This window comes from Eutrigla gurnardus (assembly GCF_963514095.1).
Source record: "Eutrigla gurnardus genome assembly, chromosome: 6".
Classification (NCBI taxonomy): Eukaryota; Metazoa; Chordata; class Actinopteri; order Perciformes; family Triglidae; genus Eutrigla; species Eutrigla gurnardus.
Genome location: NC_139920.1, coordinates 26320029 through 26332939, shown reverse-complemented (window position 1 = coordinate 26332939; position 12911 = coordinate 26320029). Strand labels below are relative to the sequence as shown.

General features: G+C 45.0%; 1 protein-coding gene across 1 annotated transcript in view; it reads left to right on the top strand.

The window, feature by feature from the left end:
• Window positions 1–12911, top strand: part of insrb (insulin receptor b) — a 75006-nt gene that overhangs the window by 41645 nt on the left and 20450 nt on the right. Inside the window, exons 3-4 of the mRNA XM_084011232.1 lie at window positions 10030–10238; window positions 10343–10476. Of these exons, the coding sequence (XP_083867358.1) occupies window positions 10030–10238; window positions 10343–10476 (343 nt within the window). The remainder of the gene's footprint in view (window positions 1–10029; window positions 10239–10342; window positions 10477–12911) is intronic.

Genomic DNA, 12911 nt, shown 5'->3' with positions numbered 1-12911 from the left:
ACTGGCAGGCAGACGGTGAGCCATCATCCTAACTAGCAGTAACGGACGCATCAATCCTGTCAAATAAGGAGCAGATAATGGCAGAATCAGCTGTATGGTATGCATAGTATTTCTACATAAGCTAGACGGGGAGGTTTTTGGGTTCCTAGAGTTTGGGAAGTCTTTACTCGTCATTCAGGTGTAATGGAACATTGTAGTAGCCCTTCTTTCTGGGTACCCGATCACGCACACACACCGATGCCAGAGAGCCCTCCTGTTGATGACGCAAGGTGTCGGGATGATTGATTGAATCATGTCAGCGCCTGTCGAATGGGTTTGCATTAGAATTTGATCTAAAAGGGAGTCATCCTGAAAACGTCCATGTCTGTCTGCTGCTTTCTTCTGCAGCTCCTGAGATATCCATACCATATATATCTTTGATGAAGCCAAAATAGCTTATTTAAGAAGTTGCAGCCTTATTCTGATGGAGATCCTCGTTTCCAAAGTCTGTTATTTACAAATAACAGTAAAATAAGTATTTTTGACAGCTGTTTGACTCGAATCAAAGGGACAGCGATTTTGGATTTAGGGATTTTCAATGTTATCTTTTGTAACAATGTATGTTCATTTTCTCCCATTCATTTTGGTATAAATTAGTCCATAGAGATGCAGACCTGCTCTCCTTAAAACCAGTAGAACCCAATATTGGTTCCAGTCCTCAGTTTTCCCACAGACTTCATGCAACATTCCCAGTCCAGGACAAAGGGAACAGGGGACGTGATCAGACAGATGGATAGTAGACCAAACAGAAGCGAGGGATCTCCAGCTTTTCTCTAAATTCCTTTGACGCATTTGAGCCTGAATCTTGAGTTTACACTGTTTTGCTTATGACTAACACTCTCCATAATCTGTCCCTGCACACCGGCCCAGGAGACCCCTGGCCGGTCTTCTTGGCTGTTTACTTTGGCCGCTTGTTCCGCTGATGGAAAGATGAGTCTCACCGAGGTCAAACTCGGGCTTCGGCAACTTGAAGTGAGGTTATGAGGGAAGACTGTGAATTGATGACCACAGCATCATAACTATATAATCACCAACATGTTTTAGATTTTATAACCCAAATGCGTTTCATGACCGCTGGCCCTTCAAACCCGTTAGACAATGCAACCATTTTGGTCAATGTCTGAGGGTTATTTTTAGTAAGTAGTTAACCATGTAGCTGACATGTTTCTTCCCGATGAATACAGTCTGAGTCAGAGCTGGCAACTGTAATGTTATCGTCAGCCTTGAGGTCAGGGGTCGAGGGGTAAAAAAGGGAGGGTCGCTTTGAACAAAAGAAAGTTACTAGAACTTCACGTGTCTGCAACATATGACCCCGCGCAGTGTATTTTTGGTATGTTATGGACATAAGGGAATGTGTGTATGTGACCCCTTTGGACAAGCCTGTTTCTCCTTGTAATGATGGAGATCTTCCCTCCTTTCCGTCCAGAATAAATAGTCGTCCTGAGGCCTTGTAGGATATGAATGAATGGAGGGAGGAGAAGGTCAGGATGGGAGGGGGGGTCGGATTTGTCCGATACAAAAGAGCAGGAAGGGCTGTTAAAATGACATCTGGTCATATTTTGAAAAAGCTTTGTGTTCTTAACTCAGCGACTCGGAACAAAAGTAATGTCTGTCATTTAATTTGATTGATTTATTTGGCACCTGTTGTTGTTTTTTCTCTCTCTCTTTGTGCCATCACCTCCACATCTTCAAACATTTGGAAGCTTTATCTGTTCAGGATTTAAAGTAGTTTATGTATTTTTTCCCCCTCTCACCATCAGTTGCTCTGCTCTTTGTGCATGAATGTATGCATGTGTGTGTGTGTGTGTATATGTGTGTGCCTGCCTGTGTTCCGTAGTTCTGCTATGTTGTGAATATGAAATAGGGCAGCTAGCATCTGCACTGCAGCCATCCCGCCCTAGCCCCCACACTGTGCCTACTGCATGGTGCAGCTGGCCAGCCTGCAGATACGCAGGAGCACGTAGCTGCTTGTGTGCGGGGGTTTTTTTGTGTGTCAGAAGAGAGTCAATTTTACATGCGTCTGTGTCTTTGTTTGCGCGGGTTCATCTCCTCGTTTCTGAGAGACTCTGCTTGTGTTTGCCAGACCAAGATTGGTTTCTCCTATCTGTGCACGCTTTGTTTGTCTTTACATTTGCCCGTATTCTTGTTGCTGTATCTTTAGCTGCCCCTGCACATCTGTATTCTTTGCCTTCCTTATCTATGTGGCAGTTTTCAACGAGACACCTTTGATTTAGTCTATAAAAGATATTACAAGTAATCTGCTGATTATTTTGCTTGATTTATTTAGTCTCCAAAATGTCAGCAAATATGCCCATCAAAGGTACAATTTCTAGGTATTCATTTTACAAATTATACAAAACAAGGCAAAGCAGCTCCACATTTTAGAGTTTGGGTGATTTGTTTTTCTTGAAAAGGTATTTAAATTAACATTAAAATATCAAAATGTTTGTTGGATAAATTAGTGGATTAATCAATGAAGTGACTAATCAAAAAGAGATTTAAACAGGCTCATCCAAGATGGTACCAACTTCAGCGCCACCCTGGAATAAGAAATGCGTGGCATCCCCGACCACGCAGATTCCTCGTCCCAGTCATCAGGGCAAGCTGAACTCAAAGCCCCTGAAACACAAGACAGCCAGGGAAGAAAGAGAGAAGCAAAGGTGGAGGTAGGAGGAGAAGGATGGAGAAAGGGAAGAGGAGAGGAGGAATCTGACAATCAGCCCTTTGATAAACACTTTCTCTGTGTCAACCGAGGACAGACAGAGAGAGAGAGATATTTGAGTTCTTTCTTTGCCTTTCTCTCCTTCTCTCGTTCTGTGGCTAATATGAGGAGATAATGGGCCATTGAGACAGAAAGGGAAAGCTTAAAAACACCTTAGTCATGACTGTGCCGCCACTCAGCGCCACTGATTAAATTACCCAGATGAAGGGGTATTTATCTAAGCACAACTACAATCCATAAAACTGCACTTAGGAGTGTCAAGTTAAAGATGTGGAATCACCGTCTGCAGCTCTTTGTGGCTTTTGTGTGCGTGTGTTTTTTTTGGTTTGTCTACAGCTAGAAGAGAAAATAGTGGTTAGTGTTATTTAATTAATTCAGGCATTCAATTTCCTCTGTGACGTTGGAACTGCAGGACAGCTTCAATTATTTTCTCCCTGGCTGACTGCTTTGGTCGGCCAGTGCAGCAGGAGAGTCTGCATGATGAAAAGTATTCACACATATATATGTTGCACTAGTCTCCATCTAAAGTGGATGTAGGTGAACTGGTATAAGGGACACAGAAGGCGATTGCTGGTCAGAATGCTGCAACTATTTAAGCATCCCCCATCAAACCGCTCTGAAATGGTCGACACTGATTGTCTCCCATGCATGCGTCTCTCGGGGAACGCCACGGACTCGTCAATGAATCACAGACTCGATGTTTAGAGAAGACCAGAGAGAGTGACCACTACATGTGACAGCAGACTGAGCATGCTACCAGTCTTCTGTTGACTGGTGTTATGTTTTGAAGAGACTCCTGCCTGTGTGTGCATGTGTGTGTGTTGGTGTGTGTGTGCGTGTGTGTGTGTATGAGTGATTCTAGCTGTTGGTGATGTGAAGGAAAATCATGAGGCCAGTGATGCAGGTGTCTCGCTCTCTAGATTGATGTTCACGTCCGCTGCCTCCCTCCATCACCTTCTCACTGTCACCAAACGGACCAGTCAGCAAAACTGTGTGTGTACGTGTGCGTGTGTGTGTGAGAGAGAGAGAGAGAGTGTTTGTGTCGACTGCATCCGTGCATGTATACATGTGCGTGTATGTGGTCCCAGCTTGTCTTTGTTTGTGTGTGTTTCATGTTTGTGTCTAGATGTCAGGAAAAAGTGCAGCCAGCAGCAAACGCTGCGTCTGGTGGCAGTGTGAAAAAAATTAAAGATGTGGCACAGGGGGAGGAAGGAGAGGAGGGTGAGGAGGGGTGAACACAGGGGGGGTGTCGCAGAAGAGGGCATAGGAAGGAGTGATGAGGACGGGTGATTGGGGAGGGTGGTTACGACGGAGCTGCTGGAGGAGTGAAGAATAAGGGAGTGGCCAAGAGGACCGTTAGAGGGATGTATTGATTGTAGCTCCGTCCCGAGCGTCTGTAATGAGATCTAGGGGCTGTGGCTTTCTGGAGGAGCAGATTTGTCACCTGGGGCTAGACACTGAGGCTGGGCGGGGAACGGGGAGAGGAGGGTCAAGAGGAGGAGACAGGAGCCGGGGATAAAGGGACAGAGGGATGGAGAGTGTGTAGCGCTGCGATGAAACGACAAGACACAAATGATGACTAGAGGGGAATCTAAGAAAAACGCCTGTTGGGAGCATGCAGCTAATTACTGCAGACAGTCTATGTCTGGACTCATCTCCATGGTAACAAGATGGGCCAGCAGGGCTGGCCAGCACACAGGAAGACACAGACAAGGAAATCAATGAACAGACAGACAAAGCAGGGAGCAAAACCATCCTCATTAAGCCAGATTCACCCTTTCACTTTGTTTGTCTACGTGTGTGTGTGTCTGTATGTGTGTGTGTGTGTGTGTGTGTGTGTGTGTGTGTGTGTGTTCCCCCAGTTCCCTCTTGCCTTTTGACCCGACATTAAGACAGAGCATCTCTTGCTACAGCACCTGACGACAAAGAGCTAACCTTTGCATATAAACGTTTTTTTTTTTTGCTCTCGTGTGTAAATATTTGACTTAACAGGGCAGCAGCAGGTAAGAGATCAGAGAAGGTTGCTCGTGATCTACATATTTGGATCATAGAAATTATTTCTATGGTTTGGATCATGACGTGACAGTAGAGAAAGTTTTTGACTTCTGTATGGGAGGAAAATACTGCTCTCTCAGCAAATACTGTTCCATTAGTCCTTAAGCAAAGCAAGAAACCTCTAATTGATTTAATCAAGCTATTAAGTAGCAAAGTGCTGAAGTATTGTCATTTTAATTTAGATTATTTCGTTTTAGATAGTAAATAAAGAAGGCTAATTAAGTTTACACTATCGGGTGATTGGCCGACTGCTACTGTTTATGTAAGGGAACAACTAGACGTGTTGAGGCGGGTGTACTCATGTGAAAGGGCTGGGGTTGTGTGCATTTGTGTGACAAGGAGAGAAAAGGATCTGCACCGTGATACCTTGCTGAATTTTGTAATTGAAGACGCATTAAACTTGTGTCGACAAACAGTGTTTTCACTGCAGTGACCTGCTTACCAAGGGCAGGTCATCGAGTTTGTGGCTGAGGGTGGTTTGCTAGCTTGACGTGAACCAAACACTAAAAGGAGACCGCTGCATGAACTGTGTGTGTGTGTGTGAGCGATGCAAGCCCTGTTCTCTTTCAGCCAGTTCTGACCATCAGTAACTCAATTTAGTCCTGGCCATTTAGCGAGTAGGACACAGATACTTTGAAACAACATAAAAAAATCTGTTGTCAGGGTGCTCTGACCTCCCCGGATGTCACTTACGTTTATATAAGAATTTATAGCTAATAGAGGAGGTTATTTATTGTCAGCGCTGCTGATGTGCCCGTATCGTTGATAGAGAATAAACATCACTAAGTGAAAGGGCACGGCTATGCAAATGCGTTTGTGTAAAACGGCTTTGTGGTCGTCTGCGCGTTGCCACCTGCGATATACAATGTGGTCGATAAAGCCGTCGCCGTGACCCAGTGACGTGAAACGGGGCAGTAAACACCTTGGCATGGTAAACCACCCAATCTCATTACTGAGTGTGTGTGTGTGTGTGTGTGTGTGTGTGTGTGTGTGTGTGTGTGTGTGTGTGTGTGTGTGTGTGTGTGTGTGTGTGTGTGTGTGTGTGTGTGTGTGTGTGTGTGTGTGTGTGTGTGTGTGTGTGTGTGTGTGTGTGTGTGTGTGTGTGTGTGTGTGTGTGTGTGTGTGTGTACACTGCTGCACAAAGCTGGTTTGAAAAAGTCCTTGTGCATTAACTGTCTTGTCCAAACATTTACCATTTTGTATTTAAGCTTCAGTGTATGAGTCACACGCGCTGTAAAGAGTGTCATGATCGTCATTGTCTTGGTGACAGCTCCACAGGATTATATAAATAGAGCCGATCGAATCGGAGGGAGATGTGTCTGTACTCACTTCCACTTTGTCGTTCCTATACGTGCTCTCTGTATGTTTTATTGGTCGTGATACACGGAGTCACCGCGGAGGCAACACTGATTAACTGATTGCCCCTCCGTGCAGTGAAATATCTCGATATGTGGACGAACACGAGTAAACTCATTGACACCTCTCAGGTTCCTGTGCTCGGAGAGTTGCTGTGTATCTGTGTGTCAATAACCCTGAGAGGGAGTGGCTGTTGCTGAGCGAAAGCAAGGCTACGACTGTTTACCTTTCTTATTCATCCTTTAATACGGGTTTGAAAAAGTGTGCACATATTCAGAAGTGTATATATAAAATTAAAAAAAGGACACGATTATTAAGATGAACCATCACCAACCACACTTTCTCTTTGTTATTCCTGTCCTTCCTCTTTCTTTTTTTTAGCATGTACCAACTTTGACACCATTCAACGTTGAAACATTTGAATTTTCAGCTCATTGAAAACATTAACAATGCTGTGTTTTGCCCCATCTCTGTAAAAAAAAAACAGTTAAAAAATATAAAATATGATGGCAGACACAGGGGAAAAAAAGACAATATGAACAGCCCTTAAATGTATTCTATTTTATTTATCCTATCCTATATCTCAGGATGCCCTTGTGTAAAATATTGCTTGCTACCCATACATTGTGGCCACTTTCCACAGGATTAGTGTCAGAAGCGCACCATATTCCCCCTCTACTTTCCTTCCTCTCTTTTCTCATTTTGGCCATAATAGTGAACACCAACAGCCTTAGTGAATTTGTGCATGTGTGCACTTGCTTGCATGTGTGTTGGGTGATCTTATGACAGTATCACTCTCTCCCTCCCAGCAATCAGTGTGTTTTTGTTTACACTCTCTAGCGACTCTCTCAGGGCGAACGTCTTACATCAGATCACTCGACGCATTTATAGCAAAGCTTTTGAAGCTTAGGACTCCCACCGTGGCCAAATATAGTAAACGTGAATCCAGCAGCTGTGTGTGTGTGTGTGTGTGCGTGCGTGTGCATGTGTGCGTGTGTGTAAGAGTGTGTGTGTGCATGTGCTCTCCTGGGTAAATGGCTCTGGGGTAAAAACGTGTTTGTTATTGTTCCCAGCACTTTGCCTGTAGACAACACTGCCAATTAAAGGGGAGGTTTTATGTGTTAAGAGCAGGAAGTGTTGCCGTGTGTGGCTGCATGCTATTGGCTGCCCAGCTTCTCCCATGTTCCTTCCCTGGGGACTGTGCGGCCAGGACTCTTTACTGCCTTGCCCAAATGAAAGGTAAACACAACACACCTTTACATTTAAAAACCCTTACGGGAACTTTGTGTGTGTGTGTGTAAGGAAGCAAATTATTGAATGACACAGAGAGGTTTACGTGCGTGTGTGTGTTTAGCTTAATGAGAGATAAGCTCTCCAGGATGCTCCCGCCTCCTCCTCCTCCTCCTCCTCCTCTCGCTGTTGAAAGCATGAGTGAAATCATCCCTCCATCCATGCCTCCTTCCCTCCATCCCCCCATCCAGCCAGCATGAAAACAAAACAAGGCGTTGTATGAATGAAAGTGGGAGGGGCTGAGTGGCCTAGAAAGGCAGGCAGGCAGGCAGATAGAGAGATAGATAGTGGTGCAGGGCAGGGTGAGGCTGTGGTGGATAGGAGGGAGAGAGAGGAGAGGACAGTGGAGTGGGAGGAGGAGGAGGGGATGAATGAATGAGTGAGCTGACTGGAGAATGTTTGGCATAGCAGCTAGCTTGTGTAGCCTGACGCTTGCGTGAGCAGAATGGGGAATAATGCTGCTGCAGTGGTGCTGTTATGCTACTGTAGTAGAGCCCGCTGAGTGCCGGGATCACTCCGTAACGGAGAGGGAAAGGGTAAATATACCTCAGGTTAATAAAGAAAATAATTAAAATATAAAAAAATAAAAACATGGGTGTGCATCACACGTCTCTCTCGTATAACGGGGATGTAAACAACTCTTTGTCATGGTCCTGTATTGAACGGCTTTATCTATTTTGGCCCAGCTCCAGTCTTAAGCTCATTCTAATTCACCCAAAGCAGCAGTCGTCCGCGGCATGCTGGCTACTTGGCTGCGTCTGCCCCCTGTCTGCCCCAGCAAGGCCAGGGTTAACCCTGGGCGTCTCTCCTCCCCGACATGGAAGAGGCCATTGAATGGCTGCCTCCCCCAGTCAGCAAACACATTGGCTGAAGCTGAGGGTGGATCTGGGGCTGGAGCGGCACTCCGGCATGGATCCCATCGACTGGAGCCGGATCCTGCGCGCTAGTCCCCGCCCTCCCTCCCTCTGTTATGTGATGCCGTGGTCACAGCATGTACACACAGAGCAGACAGACCAGAGGGGGAGGGCTGGAGAAGAGCTGTGCATTTTTTTTTCTCTCTCCGTGGGTCAGAGACGGCCGTGTGCAGTGGTGGGTTTAGCTCATGGTAAAGAAAATGTAGTGGAGCGACCCCTGCATGAACTACCCCGGAAGGTAGACTATGTTGTTGTTTTTTTTCTACATTACTCATTCCCCCTTTCTGCAGTTTTGACCCCAGGTCCCTTTCTTCATTGTTCTTTTCTTCAACCTTATTATGCCACCCCTCCGCTCCCCCTGCCCCATCCCGTCTGTCCTCTGCTTTTACTCAGGCAGCACAGTGGGCAGCCCTCTCATGCAGGGAAGGGGGTGTCCAAGATGTATCCCTGACAGAGCTAATGTGATGGCACCCCAAGAAGGCGTGGATACAGTGTCCCCATAGCACTTTTAAGCTAACAGTATGATGTACTCCTCTACCAATTAATTGTTCCTATTTTTTAACCCCTATGGAACCATGATAGGGGTCTATCTTTCTGATTTTAACGTTTTTATAGTGAGGAAAACTCAAATAGCATGGATTTCCCTTAAAGCTATACATTTTCACCTAATAATGGACTCATAGCTGATATGAAATCATCTATGTGAATGGATATTTGTAGCTGATTTCTTTGGTGTTTAAGTAGATTAGCAGCAAAGAACAAATGATTGATGTTCTTTTACCTGCTAACGCATTTTAGACTCAACTTATGGCCTCGGCAAACCTCTGCCAACCCGTTGTTTATGGTGATTATGTGTCCTGTTTGCCCCCGATCAGTATGTGCAGTTGGTAAAAAGGTCAGTGCCTGGTATAAGGTGAGCTGTAATGAGACTCTACTGGCCCTCAGACAAGGTAATAACAGCTAGTTTATTAGATCATTACAGGGTACAGGTCAAACCTGACGTCTAATCCAATCACAATTGACACTCAGGCTCTTTCAGCAAATGCCGTTTCCCGATAGGTCAAATGAAACCTGACATGAGCCAATGACCTATAATGTTCAACCTATTAGCAATTAAGGTGGTTTCCATGGCGCTGCAGACACAGGTCGCTGTTGATCATCAGGTATGAATTGTGGACGCCCACAAGGGAGGTCATGCAGTCGTAGCTTATATTCATCCAATCATTACATACATCCCATTAAAAAGGCAACGAGGAACCACAAGCACCTGTTTATTGTTCACGTGTGTGTACTTACACACCAAACATGCATGCGGTTCCCTCGCTGCTCTCGGTTCGGAGCAAACCAACACTTGGTGGCCGTTTGGACCACAACGTTTTGCTCTCTCCGCCCCCTTCTTGTTTTAACGTTTTGTGAGCTGTTAAATGTTAGATGGCGTGACTGAGAACAAGAAACATCCGTGCCTACATGCAGCTTCATGCTGTTTATATTTGGTATTTTGTTTTTATATTACTTTGTGTCTTTGTGAACCTCCCACTGAAATCAGGAGTGGCTAACAATCTTCACGATGATAGTAGTGTGAGCCCGAAACTAAACACGATGGTGTCAAACCTGATATTAACCGCCTCTCCTCACCTTCTGCTTTTTCCTCAGTGTGCTTGGACAACTGTAAGCATAGCGGGTGCAACCTCCAGGGCCAGTGCTGCAACGAGCAGTGCCTGGGCGGCTGTACTGAACCGGGTAATGCAAGTAGCTGTGTGGCGTGCAGGAACCTCCAGCATGGGAATACCTGTCTGGAGAAGTGTCCTCCTGGATACTATGTCTTCAGGGGCTGGCGCTGTGTCAGCTTCTCCTTCTGCCAGGTTGGTCATAACTCAAATTCTCAAGGTTACTCCAAATTTAGCACAAACGTAGACACAGGAGGCTTCATATACTGTATTGTTTTTTTGTCATTTTCTAAACCCAGGATCTCCACAACCAGTGTAAGCAGACTAGGAAGTTGAACCAGGACCGGGAGTCGGGCTGCTACGAATACGTCATCCACAACGGAGCCTGTATACCAGAGTGTCCTTCTGGATACACCACTATCAACTCCACTACGTACGTCTGACACACACACACCATTAATGCCACCATCAACACCGCCGTGTTATTGATGGTGGCCATCATTACATGATCGGAGATGTAACCCGTCACCCGCAACAAATCACCCCTCTGCGACAGTGGATTGAGGTCACTCAACGCACACTGGATAACATTTGCACACAAGGGGGGATGACGGCGTTTGGAAGTTGATCAAAGAAGAAAGGGCAGGAGTGTTTATCCACTATGGAAAGTCTCCTCTTGGTGGAGGAGCAGCTGGGCTGCTAAGGACAAATTACATCCAGGCGTTGTAGGGGGTGCAAAACATCACCTGCTCCTGTGTTTATGTCGTTGGTCAAACATCAACAGTGTTTAGCTGTCAAAACATGCAGGTTTATTTTTTGTCAATCGCTTCAGTCGAGGCATTTAGGGAGCTAATCGTCTGTTAAAGAACGATTTACATAATAATGTTTTGACATTTAGATGTTATGTGATTTGTTATTGATTGTCATTTTTTCCTCAACCCCCTAAAATAAGCAGCATACCGTACAAATTCACAAAAGACGATGGCTCTAATGTAAAAACTGATATGATAAGTTAGTCAGTAGCAAATGCAAAAGTTGCCATTTTCACAGCCGTCAACACATTCTGTTCTGAGTGATTGCACAGCTGTATCAAGCTCAAGCTTTCCCAAACTGAAGGAAAAGAACAAATAGGTGTCCACAACAGTTTAGAAAAGTTTTGCAAACATTGTCATATGCAGATTTAAATCAAATTCAATTTAATTGACCATATCAGCATGGAACGTTTCTATTTATGCTGAAGATTATTTTGGAAACAGCATATAAGGGTGCTCTGGGGTGAAATAATGTGCCCATGACTGTATGCACCAGATAGCCAATTACTTTCCTATTGAAAGAATTATTCAGTGTTCAAGACCTGAGCTGCCTGAGACCTGTTTACTTAGTCTGGTTGTCTGGTTCAAATGAGATTATTTCCATTGAAATAATGGAAAATTAGTAATAATAATTGTTGATTGATGGTTAGGATTTGGTGGATGTATTTAAACCCAGTTAGAGTAACATGTTCACTGACAGGGGCAGTGACATTTATAGCTGGATGAGGAATGCTTTCAGCATATAGGCACTCTGTATCAGCACTGTTTAAGGTGGTTAAAAGTACACAGGTGAAAGATCAAAGATCCAAAATCCCTTTAAAAGACAATTATCCTGAAGCACACCGAACTCCTTATCTTCATGTAAATTCCCTCTGGATTAAAGTGTCAGCTACGTCAAAAAAAGAAAGGAAAAAAAAGGTCCGGACCTCATCTGATCCTGTTTAGCACACAACTTTGTCTGCATGTGCAACAAGCAAGTTGCATGACCTTATTTAGCATTCTCACTTGGAGTAAATGGGGGTAGAGGAGCATCACTGGCTTCTTCATTTAGCACCGGTAGCTGTTACTAGACGAGACAAGTACCTCTTTTGAGACCAAGTATATGTTTTGACCCCTCCAGCTTGCATGTTCTAAAGTCACACACACAGACAATGCAACATTTTGAAGCTGCCACTTGATTTAAAAACATCATCATACGCTCAAGTAGTAGTAGCCTTGCAGCAGAAGTTTTTTACTGAGCATGAGGCCATTTTCTGTTGGTGTAAAGACCGATGGAGACGCTTATGGTGTGTGGAGAAGGAAGAAAGATGGAGAGCGGTTGAAAAAGAAGCAGGCAGAGGTGTGTTTCGCCGAGTTTGTCCTAATAAGAGCAGGTTGTGTTCTGGAGATGTCAGCGTCGCTCGAAGCCGCAGGTGGCTGGATGATTGATGGTGTTTGTGTGTTTCTGGTATTCCCGTGTACGTGGGTGCACGTCCATGCATTCGGGCGCCTGTGTGTGCCGAACATGTTTGTGACTATATTAGCTCGTTCCCAAGTAAAGAGTTTTGGTCGGGCTACTTTTTCCAGGTGCAGGCTGGGGGGAAATTGTGTCCACTGTGTCCAGATAGAGAGCGGTCTATATTTATATAGAGAGATATATTTATCGGGTAAATAACACATGCGCAGAAAGGAAACGTTAAGGGCATTTTCAACCCATCATGACTTTCTCCAAAATGTGTCTTGTGTGTAAAAAGAGAGATTGACTCTCCCTCGCACGCTGCCAGCCTGCAGGGATTATCAGGTGCTTAGACGGAAAAGAACATTGCTTTAAGTCTCAGTCATACAGCCTGAGGCGTGGGGCAGAATGGTATCCTTTGTCGCTGTTTGTTTGTGTGCTTGCATATGGATGCATGTGTGTGTGATAAACAAAACTTTTCCTTTCCATTGGTATTCTGACGCAGACGCAGCATCAGGAGTGCCTTTCTGCGTGTCTGTTGCTGCTGCTATGGTTTGGTTAAAGCAAGAACAAGCGTCATCATCACAGCGGCTTAGCCTGGCAGAAGCTACGCCCAGACAG